We start from the raw sequence: 14150 nt of genomic DNA on the forward strand, positions 1-14150 counted from the left end.
GCAAAATTGAATTCTTAAAAATCTCCGTAGGTACTTAACCTAACCTAACCTATATAACGTTGGATGTAAAATCAATAAAACTTATGAATCCTAGCTGAGTGTTGTTGTTATATTGTTATTATTCGTTGTTCTGATGACTTTTAATGTCCCGAGTTTGAAACACGTGCCGAGTTCAAACTATGCGGTGTGATACTGTTGTAATGCTTATCGTCTACAAAACAATATTTTGTTATTCGTTGACCGGCGAAGTATACTGGCAATTTCGTTACACCGATAAGTTGAATTTTGCACGGTAACACGGCGCTGATATAAATAAATGAATTAAACGTGATCAAATTAACTTATTACAACCGTAACAAAACATCATGGACTATCCTTAGCAACTAGCGGTAATGTCGAAATTCGTAGACTTCAAATGGCAAAACGCTAGTTTAACTGATTTAGTTACAAACAGTAATTGTTGAGGGTATTTTTTATCATGCGATAAAAAATAAATACATGCATATAAACATATTATATTTTTTTCGTAAAAAAAAAACAATTTTAGTATATGTATAGAACGGTGATTAATATTACGGTTCGTAAAAAAATACTACTTGAGCCTACGCCGACTTTTATCCAGTAAAAACAGATATATAAGTATTATTGATTTTTATTAATTTTTATATTATCTAGTAAACTCGAGTGTTAAATAACCAAATAGTTATTAACCCTTAACAATGGTGTTAAGAATATTGCTGTTTTCTGTAAAATGTTGTGAAGTATGAAATACATGTGCGTCACCACACGTCATTCTTGTAAAGTAGGTACCTACACACAACGTCTACAAATGTGTGACCTCAGACTTATTACATTTGAAACATGTACGTACAAGCAGTAATCTCAACAAATTAAAATCGACAGCGTAGTTTAACTTACAGATCTTAAAGGATAAAAAATAGTTTCATGTATTAAATCGCGAACAAAAAAAAACAAATAAATAAAATAAACGTGTAGTACTAACCAAAACTAATAATAATTCGAAATATGCATTTTCACCAACGAATAACCGTTTCCAAAAAAACATACAATATTATGATACCTTAAACATATTCTGACGATTCGATAATTTTACAACCCAGCAACATATAGTTTTACTCGACAACTTTACATAGTATAAATAGCTTGTACAACATTACAAATTTTCATTAGGTTTTCATTAAATTTAAGTATCTCAGACCTTTAAGATGATTAAAATATTCTACTAAATTCGTTTGGGGCACTTCTTCATTGAAGTTATTACAGTATTTTATGTGATTCTTACAGTCGCCATTCTCATAATGTTATTTTCAGCTATTTAGAGCTTGGGATTGCCGCAAAATGAATTATTTTGATCAGAGCTTTATCAAACGTTTGATGAATTTTTTTATTAATTATTTTTCAACCAATGGTAGTTTGTGAAAATTATCCTACAAAAAAAAAATTTTAATCAGTAAAGTATAACACAAATCAATATTATCGTAAAATCAAAACATCTCACAATTTTTTCAAAATCATGCATATTTTATTTTTAGCCATTATATGTACATTATAGTCAATATAATTGTTATTTTTAACAAGCTTTACGAGGACCATGAGATACGATCTTTGCAATTTTTCAGTTGTACGTGTATTAAAAATTACAACAGTTAAATAGGTGTATACATTAAATTAAAGTTATGAAATAGTTCTACACTATTCAATATGCCGATTTTGTTTATTTGCTCGTTAGTTTTTCATCGATACGCTTTTATAATCTACGTACATTTGTTGTACATTTTATGGGTATAATTATTATAGTCCTTAGTTAAATAATTATTTGAAAATTTGTAAAATTAAATGTTTATTTATTAAACTAAACTCATATAAGTATATATTCCGGTTAAAATGATTAAATATCTGAAAAAAAAACGATAAAATTATTATTTTGTTAAATAATTTTAGCACTAAAACCTAAGTATAAAGTGATTTTTAACTAGAAATGTTCCTCAGAATCTAATTAAAGTTATCGTTCGTAATTATAATGTCATATCAATAATCGAATAATAACACATAAATATATTCTGTGAGATCATGGATGTCGGGCATTATAACAGATAGTTATGGATAGCCTACCCAATTAAATTTCAAGGGTAACCCTGAAAATAATAATTCACATCGAAATACTAGGAATTTTATTATAATAACACGTTATTAATATTATATTATCACGAGTTCAGAAAAACGACATGTTTAAATCACAACATCAAAATATAACGATAAATAATATTATTAACGTGGTCATTTGAAACGACTGTTTGTCGTCGTCGTTACGGCGGTGTGCGTCGTGTGTCGGGGCAGTGTGGCGTTCGGGTCATCCAGATGGCGGGCACAAAACGTCGAGCGCCGCGGCAGATCGGCCGACTTACTCGGACGTTGTTGACGGTAGTTCGTCTCCGAACACGTGCGCGGACGGTTCTTCTCCCCGCCGGGCCACCTCGTCGTACACGCACACCGCCGCCGCCGCCGCCGTGTTTGATTTTCGCCGAAGCAAATGAGTTTTCCCGCGATCATGCCGAGCGGTTTTCCGGCGGTTGCCACCGTCGTTTTATCCGTCTTGGCTGTACTTCAGCTGATGGCCGTCGTAGGTGAGTGCTGCACACATATTTTGGTTTTTTTTTTTTTTTATTTTTTATGTATAAATATTTGAGATTTTTTCCTTCACGCGACGGTAGTTATTGGAAGTCGTCCAAAAATTATACGTCGTCGACGGATAGCGAAGAACGGTAGGGATAAACTATGTTTTTTTTTTTTTGTCCGGCTCGAATGCTGCAAAAAGTAAATCTGATTTTCTACGTCGTCAGAGTATTTTTTGTCTTTAAAAGTATGCGTTTGAAAAAAACCTATTTGAATTCATTACAGTGAAAATATAAAAGTACACTTTTACACATGAAATACGGGAATTTTATTTCAAATGCATGTACTTTTCAACAACAAAAAACCATGGCTTTCGGTATTTATACAGATATCCTACCTACACATTTCTTTGTAGATCTTCGACAAATTACATGTAACTACGAGCACTGTACCAAAAAATTTTTTTGATAAAACATAATGAATACATAAATAATAACAAATGCGTCTCTTCGTCTATTTTTATAAAGCTTTTTGTATTAAAATGAAATTTCCATAATATAGATTAAGTACTAAAATACGTGATATCGTTATTTCAGTTAAAGTAATTTAATTGAAAACCGTAATTTTTAATGTCTCGAATACCCGGAAACGATTATACACCGTCGGATTTTAAGTGTATATTTTTTATGTGGAATAAATTAAAATGAATGAAATTCACCTTTCTCAGCTGTACATATTTAATACCTATCAAATTACAAGCCAATAAATTGATTGCTAGTCTGCGTACTCCAAAGTATTAATTAAATTACAGTGTTTTTAATAATTTAAAATCAGTTTAATTATAACCAATACACTATATCTATTGTGCCTGTTATTGGTCGTGACTTTAAGTGATACGGAATTCATTAATATTGTCGATTTTATGAAAAAAGTAAAAAAAAAAACATTACTAAGACCTGACAGTGTATGTTTGTCGTAATTACTTAGTTTCGATAATTTGTTAGTTATATTGAATTATTTAAATATACTGCCATTTGGTTGTATGCATATTTAAATATAATTCCATAAAAATTTCGTCTTGTATTTGTATAAGTTCTAATAAGCTTTTTAATCCAACTATTTTTCTTATACATTTAATATACTTAGTATATATACTAATTAAATTATGTATAAAAACGAATAACATAGATTTTATGTTTAACGTGTTTTCCCTCATCTACTAAAATATTTTTCTTTTACTCAATGATTGATATTATCAAAACTATAAATAAAATACTGTTATTAATTATTTATATAATTTCAATCCTATAACATGGTATTTTAATATATTAATTGTTCAATACGTATTATAAACGTATATTATATGTATACATCTATTAACATTTTCAAGAATTGTGGAAAACTAGTTTTCTTATTTCAATCGAAATATGTAAATTAAATTATGAATATTCATTATTCATAAATGTAATAAAGTTATACTATTTTAATACTATATAATATGAATATTATGTTTATTTCTCGACAGCGGTGATCATTTAATATTTTATGATTTTCACCTCATATACTTGTTATTAATATCTATTTTACTTTTATTCAATAAAATATAAAATTAACATGTTACAGACTGAATAGAAAGTTTCTAAAGTTTTTTTTTTTTTTAAGTAGGTACAACATATTATATAGTGCTTCTTGTATAATTATACGAAGTATGAATAAAATAATTATTATTATTAGTTGATAAAACAAAATATAACATTGTAGTAATTAATCAATTTTTTTTTTAAATAATATTATTATGGTATTTTTTCATTTATTTAAATTCAAACTTCATGAAATATTATTTTAGGTAATAATTTTTAATGGTTTTGTTTTTCAAAACATATTATAATTGAAATAAGAAACTCATAGTTTATATTTAATTTAAAAATATATAAAAAAAAAAAAATACTACATTATATTATTAGAAGCCAAATCATTAAAATACTAAAAATAATATTAGTCATTTGAAATAGGATTTGAAATAACTTGTCGGCGCTTTATTAAAGCAAATACCTACACAATCTGCAGGTGGTCTTGAACCCATCGGTAGTTAAAATACGAATAAGTATTTGTTTATAATAATACTTTATGTATTTCTGTATGTTTATTGTGGTAGTCAGCCTTGTGACCGCGTGTTAAGTTGATGTTTGTCAGAGGTTTGGTAGTTTACATTAGGTTTACCACACCAATTCAAACTTAATTCAGTATTATTGCTGCTTTCCAAAGTCTATTTATAAACGTTTACTACAGTATGTACTATGTGTGTACTATTTTAGAAAATAGTTGAATATACCAGCTACATTATATTACAATTTAGTACATGTCATTTTTCTTTTCTTTTCTTTTTTTTTTTTTTGTTTCGAAATGAGATAGACAGTAATATAAACAGTTACTAAATAACGTCAATAAGTAATACAAATATAATTACGTCTTTATGTTGTTTTTAATCATTTTAATACAATTGTGACATTTTTTATACTAATACTAAGTCCATCAATTTCTGAAGTACCGTTTTTATTTTCATTATTTGGACGATTTATGCGCCATTTTTATTACAAAACATAAAATACCTGACAAAGTATGAGAAATAAAATTACTGAATATTTACTGTCATAAAGAATTTTTGAACAATTGGTTTGTCGCGGTGTTATGAATGCCAAACGCTAAAATCATTTGGTTACAAAATTTAACGAAAGCAACACAATTCATTTATTAAAATAATGTTTGTTTAAATGAAAACAAGATTAAACATATTTCGATTATTTGAAGTTAAAAAGGAGAGTAAGAATTTGAATTTACTTCTCTAACACAAACACATTAAAATAATGACTTTATTGAATTTATTCATCTTATGAACTTCGTTAAATGTATTTTAAACAAACAATACTATACAACAAATAACGAAATTTCATCTAGAACTCTTGTTCAAAATCTGTTTTTCACAGTTAATCGTTTGTTTTAAAATTAATGTGTGATGTTATCATTATGTATTTTAGCATTTTATCTGTAACACACGCTGTTGAAATAAATTAAACAGTTATCAGGTTTATAAATAATCAATTAATTAGACTAAAAATAGTCGTCGAAATGGAATATGGGTGTGTGCGTGTATTTTGAATATTAATGGTCAAAGTGGTGATTTTGACGTAATCAGCGTAAATAATGAATAGAGCGTTTCGAAATGCTAATAAATCGATAATAATTACAATCGCCGTGTGGTGCCTATCACGGTGTGTTTTCAATTGAACGTTTAAAACAACAATATCGTTTTATTTACACCCAATAGTTGTGTGTACGTTACGATCCCGACGGGTAACGCACATAGAAAAACGAAATAATCAGCTGTTAACTCTGCGGCAACATGTTTACGAACGCGCATATCAATAACACGTCGCGATGATTACCGAAATAACGTACTTACATACAACTAATAGAGCCTCCCCCGCTTCTCCCAAGCCATAATCCCACGATTACTCGATTTTACGATAATATTGTACGTATGTGCGTCGGAAAACTTTTGTGGCACACAATTGCCCGTATGAGACGGCAACGTATCAAAATTATTTAAATAATGGATATTTTATTTTCCACGCGATCACTGAGGTTAAAAATAACGCTGTGTGAAATTACTAACTCGGGCAGAGTGATTTTGGCCTCTGTCGGAGAACGACTAAAGACACGGTCAATCGTCGCCGCGCGGTGTTTATAATTTTAACGAACACGAGGGATCGCGGGTATGTAAATATTTTGAGATAAAATCAAATTGAGTCTTCGAAACGTCAAGTACGGCGCGAATAAATGTTTCAAATAAATATACACAAATCCCCGAATTCGTAGAACAGTGTATTTAGATTTTGCTGACGCACATAGGTACCGTGGAATAGCGGTCAATGTTAATAATTAATATAATATGTTATTGTTATGAAATTTTCAAAAATGATGTATAATAACTGGAAAATTTAAATAAATACTTTAATACTGTCGCAAAACATAATATATCATATGTACACAATGTTTCAAGTAATAAAGAATTATTTTTAAAGATTTTCGTCATTTCAAGTTATTAGTTATCATGTTTTATATTTTTAATAAAAATACAAATAAGATGGAATTTTAGAATATATTTTTATATTATAATTATTAGAAATTCAAGTTCTTGAGAAATTCGAAAAAAATAATATTGTTTAAAAAGGTATATATTATCTTATTTCATAATGACACAAACACATAAATAATTTAATACAAAAAAATAATTAATCAATAATATTTCTATGTAGAATTTTTATAATCTCACCTGGCATTTAATAAAAAAGTTTGCGTTTAAAATATTATTCAAATAACAGAATTCTCAGTACGCCACGAGTATTCAGACAATGTGTGTGCTTAACATACATTTGTTTCCTTTATAAGTGGTTCATCTGATCAGTCAACATGGATAAATATTAAATATACAATACTATTATTGTTTTAAAAAATGCACTTTCTATGTTCAAAAGCGAAACTAGAACCGAAATGCTAGTGCAATGGAAAGCTTATAATATAAAGCTTAGTGAGCATAAATCGTATTGAATTATAATTAAATGACATTGAGATACAGTAAAAGTGTCGGGTAGTCAATACCCAGCACGTCCATGTCTGATCGTTCAGATTACGTCGTTATTACACGGTCAGATGTTGCTAATAAAAACATTTCAGTCTTAACCGATATTAAAGTTGTGTGCGAAATGAGTCAAAAATTCGGTTATTTTTAATCTATTAAAGAAGCCTATAATAACACCAATTATTTTTCTTCACACATCTTTTCTCACAAATATAATTAAAAAAATAAAATGATAACCAATTCATACTTATTAAAAAAACACAACATAAAATATTCAATACCTCTTGAATAACAAGAATCTACCCACTCGTGAGTGTTGTCTTTGCTAAATCCATTCATGGCAATCCTTTTTTACTCTAACCGAATAAATCAGAATTGTGTAGATGCCTTTTATTTAATTAAAACTTATTAGTCATTTCAAACCACAAAATAAATCATACATCACCGATGAATGAATTCTCTATTCATGTGATATCACGCTCATTATAATATACAACACATGTTCAAATACTCATTGTAAAAGACAATTTACAAATGGTATTTTATTCAATAGGATTATAAAATATAAAAATAAAAACTAACTAAAATATTTATAAACGTGATAACATTTAATATATTATATTTGAAATTACAATTTACAGGCTATTATATGCTTTCTCATCAAAACGATAGAACGCGTTCACAAATTCTATGTACCGATCTTAATGAAATTATACAAATTAATTATTGTACTCTACTACCTTGTTGAATGTTTAAATTGAGGCAGTTAGAATAATATGCTAAGCTGCTGATTTGTATCTTCATAATATCTAAAAAAACTACATATTTTAAAAATTGACAAGTTTTATTAACGTATTTTTTCATACTTTATGATTACAAAAATGAACAAATTTATAATAACTCATTTCCGGATAAAAGCTTCTAGTAAAAAAAAAAATAATAATAAAAATAATAAAAAATAAAAATTATGAAATGTTAAATACTATTTTCCTGCCTGGCTTGCTTTTTATCAATTTGAAATCTTTATTATGTATGCAAATCTGATAGGATGTGATTACAAATACCGAGAAAATATTTTAATAGCATATACAATCTTTTTTAATATTAATATCCTGTGTCTTTGATCGGAGACGATAAAAAAAACAATATCCAAAGAAAACCTAAATTTAAAGGAAATAGTTAAATGACAATAGACATCACTATTACACGACAAATGCGTGTACGTAAATATTTTTTTGTTGTATTATTATAAACTTACATTTATAATATTTTGTTTATTAATAATAATCATACATAAGGTAACTCAAATGCACTTTTTTTTAAACGAAGTTTTTTGTAAAAGAATAACTATTTATTTTGCTTATTTTTAATTGTGATATTGCTTCGTACTATAATATAATAATATGATAATAATTAGCTTGAATTCTTCAACAAATTTCTCATTTAATCTTTTTTTTTCACTTAAATACACTATATTTCAGTGTGTTCTGTTTAGACAAAATATAAGTACCTATATCAAAGTCTTATTTACATAAAATATTTAGGTTCTATTGGTTACGACTAGTAACGGTAATTGACTAAATTATACACTTATGTCGGAATACTCTGAATTGAAAAATTTACCACTAAAATATATCGTACTTTGAAGACATATTTTTTTCTCATTTAAAATTAGATCGATGGTATTATTGAGCTGAAAACATTAATGACGATTTGATGGTTATTATTCTGTCCAAAACCATGTCATTGCATAGTTGAAGTTGTATCCGTTACTCATAACAATCATAACTATAAAAGAAATCCATTTAATTAAAATGTACACTACTGGGAAATATAGAAATTGATTTTTCGATTAATTTGATCAATAAATATCATTAACATATTTCAAGGATTTACAATAAAGTTTCATTTCCACCGTACGTGGATATTATAACGATATCGTGATAGGACGAAAGCTTTTAATTGTTATCTAATCGTACACGTTTCTACCAATTATTGTTTAAGTCAGTTATAAGATTAGTTTTAGTTATATATGATTTTATTCTATGAGAAAATCGAAACTAAGCTTATGTGTGGGAGACATTTTCTAAAACGAACGTTTAAAGCTTCACCAAGTATATGTCATAATAAAATATAAATAATCGAAAACTAAAGGGTCTTTTGTTGGGTGGCGGTTTCAATGAGATTTCTGGAACTTTAATTTCCATTTAAAAAATAACGTATACTCATACACGTTAACGTTGAACAAAAAAGGCTTAAAGTAATAAATTATCGTCGTATGTATCTTTTTTTCGCTCAAGGAGTTTTTTCTCGCTTCTTTGTCCAGCGTAGGTACTGTTCTATACCAAAACCTACGAGGGGTAACCTTTCTACCAATATATATATATATATTATTCATGGGGTCGGTGCAGCTTTTGTTATCGAGCAAAATACCTGATGGTTTCGATAATTTTTTTTCTTCTATCGGTAAAAATTATCCATCATAATATGACCTGATAAGTTTTTTTCCAAATGCTTGAGGACGTTTTTTTTTTCTTTTCATATAATTTATATACCTGTGGAAGACGATTTTGAATTTCCCATTATTTTATCTACAAATAAAATATCTGTGCGAAACCATGAGGAAAATCTAAAGAAAACACCGAAGAAACATCTACATCGCAATAATTTCGTTCGGTCGGAGGCGTTCAATCTTTTTTTTTTGTTGTTGTTGCTGTAATATTTTTTACTAGATTTATATGTTCCATGACATTGCGTTACGAGTTATTGTTTGGAATTCGAAATCGTTATAATAACCAAGTTTTACGATTACATCCGAAAATCTGTTATTTTCTGCTAGTAAAATGCGTTATATTTTATTTTTCTCTTTTAACATTGCACCCTAAATACAAATTACTTACCTCTACAAACAGCACAAATATATGTTGTTTCTTTAAATAGCCGTACCTATGTATATATGATAATGGGTTACCGCTCGACTCTAATTTAGACTTTGAATAATTTACATACTATTTTACATTAGGTACCTACTACCTACACATAACATGTGTGTTTAATCAAATTTTCTGATCAAAGACCAATATTTGTTTCATAAAAAGAAGAAGATAATAGAATATAATATCTGAAGACACATTTTCAAAACGCTATCCCGTTTATTTTATCAAAACAATAAATTAACAAAATAACGCCAGGAATTGGTAAATTTAAAACGATTTATACTATTATATGCACTCACACGTGGGCATTGCGGTATACGCTCGACTAACATTTTATTAAAATCGATAAAAAACAAATAAATTACGATAAAAATGATTAGAAAAGTTGTATTGCTTGGCACCTGCATAGTAGATATATTATGTATAGGTAATATTTTTAATTAATAATATGACTACACTGGAAACTCTCGCGTACACATTAACGCATAACACACACTCAGATACGTGTAATATACGTATATTGCGTTTGTATGTGTAATATATGTGCATTATTGAATATTTGGGTCAAATTAATAGTATATGTTTTGTATAAGTTATATATTTATATTGGTGCACGGGGGTATTTCGATTGAAAAAGTGTGGCCGGTTGTCATGCCACAAATAACAGAAAAAAAAATGAAATTTATCACCCGGTTTTTTAACGAGCAAATAATTAAATTGGATTAATTAAACGTCTGCGCCGGCTATATTGTTGAAATCACCGTATACCGTGGTATAGGTGCGATCGAATCAATAACGTCGTTTGAACGGTCGGTTTCCGTGTAAAAACCGAACCGGCACGGTAATACTTGAAATGTTTTTGAATAATATTTATACTTTCGTATAATAGTAGTATAGTTGCGGGTAGGTATCCGCAGACGTCGGGTGAAATCGTCGCCGAAAATGGACAACCGTCCCCGTCGTGCCGCAGTGTACTACATAATAATAATCGTATACGCACATCCGCACATCCGCACATCCGTTGTCGCACGGTGTGAGTGTTGCTTAAAACGATCATTTTTTTTTCCGCGCACAATAGCAAATCCCCTGAAAGTATTTCTCGTAGACGCATAAATTTCGTGGACGGTTATAGCGGAGGCAGCCGCGTGGGGTGTCAAAACGGGATAGGCAAAAATTGGTAGTCCGACCGACCGACTGGCGACTACAGCGCTTATATTGCAACAATATACATAGTTAATATTTTTTTCTCGTTTTGCGATTTGTTTTCGGGGACGGTGAACATTCCGAAAAGCACTAAACCGCAAACATTGATATAATATATTAATATATTATGTAAAATAGCACATTATTTATCTCCGCGTTTCTCTGCTCTGTCCGCCACCGTCCGGTGTTTTGAAAACGTACTATAAACGATCGCGGAAATAATACTTTAAACGTTATTACGTCCCCATTTTCCAGCTACGATTAAACGGTTAAGGATCGATCTCATGACTGGTACGACGGGTACTTGATGACTATTAGTACCTGGTTAATGCTTGCCATACAGTACGCAGGTACTGCACATGTATTAAAAATATTACGAAACATGTACATATCTCGTACGGTTTTATCTGTGAGTTGTGTGTTTCCTATAGATATTTTCAATAAATCTAATATACCTATTTATTGGGAATAGAATAAATGTGAAACAAGTGTATAACCATACACTCGCACGGCGTTTTAAGTAGGCAATCGAGCTACACCGTGTGGATTATGAATCTTTTATTTTAACTAAATAATAATAATATGATTATCGTTATATTATTAATATTAAATATGATATTTTGTTAGAATATTTCAAAAACAATAATATAATCGAATAAGTCTAAATTAGATTAATTTTTTTACTATAACGATCAGCCTTGTGCAAATGTACTGAAAATATATTTGTGTATTCGTCAGTCAAGGTATTCATTCTGCAACTACATAATACATATTTATTTATAATATAATCAATTTCTCGTATGCATATCAATATTATCATACGATCATTGACGCACTTGTATTACTACATTGATTGTCGGAATATTCCTTTTATTGATCCATTTAACGCATAGTGAACGTTTTATTTTTTTCCGCTCATTGCATGAAAATATTAGCCCAACTAATAGGATTTGTGCATCTGTACATTGCTTTTCATTTTTTATTTTTCAAGAGAAGTATATCAGAAAATAAAATAAAATAAGCGTATTATAATATTATGAGAATAAAAATGGCAATCATTTTTCCATACTTCACGGGTGTGAAGATAAGTGTCCATTGACAAAAGTCAATATAAAATACACCTAACCTAAGTTGATGTAATTGATGTAATTAATTTTTCATATTTCTCATACTCAAGCCTATGAAACGTGATTAACTAAGTAGTTTAAAATGTTAAAACCAATTTAAGAAATTGTTTTATTTTTTTTGTTTTTTTTTAATTGTTGAGCTAAACTAGTTCACTATTTTTTCTAATTTTACATATTTTCCAAGACATTTTAAATTAATAAAGAATCCGTGATTTTAATAATTTAGATTTTTCCTATTCTTTTACAAAACAATCAAGTTCAATTTGAGTTTATACATTCATTAGGTTATTAATAAATAATTCATTTTTTTGTTTAACCAAGTGTATACAGTTATTTCATATTAAAAATAAAAACAGATAAATATGCCTGGATTTAATAATTAAGTTGATATGAAAATGTGATTTCCTGAGCCACTGAAAATAGTTTGAAATAATAAATTGAATTATTTTTAAACTTAAAATAAAATTATACACTTATTTTTAACCAAGTAAAGTTGTGTTAATATTTTTCTTTATAATGTGAAATATTATATATTATAAAACTTAATATTATTAGGTTAACTTAAAACTACTGTAAATAAAAAAAGTATTCACAACTATTATATTTAATTTAAAATTCTTAATTTTGATTTAATTTATCCATTCAAGTTAATTCATATTCACTTATCGATCATTAATTTATTATTAGGTATTAATATATCGCTACCGTTTTGGAAACTAAGGGCCTAAACATAAACATTATATTATCATTATCAGATAGCCAATCAACATTTTGGATAAAAAAATAATATTATGATATTATATTATACTATAAAAAATGTATAGCTATACAAAAACGTCCATGAAGGTATGCATGTATAATCACGGATGCCAAACGGTTGGCGGATAGGGTAAGGTGCGAGTTGCACACGTTAAACTTTATCAATTCTACGTGTATTCTTCGTGTACAATATGTGTTATTTCTTCCGTGTGTACTGTCTTCGTCGTCGCCGACGCCGTAAAAATAAACAAAAGATGGCGAAAACCGATAAATTCTTACTCTAAATCGAATTATATAACTCGGCACTCGGTAGAACGCGTATCAAATTAAATTTTGGTGTAAAGTAAATTTTGGCGGGAAAATATTTTACAGTAAACCAATGTTCTTTTCACAAAACTAAACAAACATCCAACAAACGATTTTAGAAAAAATAATATGGAACGACGCGTTAAATTAACTGCACACCGATTAAATATACTGCTTTTGAGTTTAAGGGAGCTATTTATTTTTTTTTTTTTTTATTTTTTAAGATAATAAGCGTAGAAAAAGTAAGTCGAAGGCAGTTTAACTGGATTACATCGGACAAGCGCTAAACATAATAAATTCGTATTTTAATAAAATATTTATTCAAGAATTAAAAACCCTCTTCGTGAATAATTATAATCAACAAATTATTATTCTTACGTAAAGTACCTTTAAAGTGTCTCTATGAAAGATGAAGACGTGTATGGTGTACAATTTTAATGCGTTATGCTTGCATGTCAATAAGTAACATTTAAATTCCTAATAATACAAAGTCGCTTCAAATAAGACTGTTGATAGTGGCTTTACCTGTGAAATGAACTGTTTTTG

The 14150-nt window shown here is 28.5% G+C and overlaps 1 protein-coding gene across 1 annotated transcript in view; it reads left to right on the forward strand.

The window, feature by feature from the left end:
* Window positions 1–2431: 2431 nt before the first annotated feature.
* The window catches only part of LOC113557199 (lachesin-like), a 202406-nt gene continuing 190687 nt past the window's right edge, over window positions 2432–14150 (forward strand). Inside the window, exon 1 of the mRNA XM_026962579.1 lies at window positions 2432–2645. Coding sequence (XP_026818380.1) covers window positions 2552–2645 — 94 coding nt within the window. The 5' untranslated portion in view covers window positions 2432–2551. The remainder of the gene's footprint in view (window positions 2646–14150) is intronic.

This window comes from Rhopalosiphum maidis, chromosome 1 (genome assembly GCF_003676215.2).
Source record: "Rhopalosiphum maidis isolate BTI-1 chromosome 1, ASM367621v3, whole genome shotgun sequence".
Lineage (NCBI taxonomy): Eukaryota > Metazoa > Arthropoda > Insecta > Hemiptera > Aphididae > Rhopalosiphum > Rhopalosiphum maidis.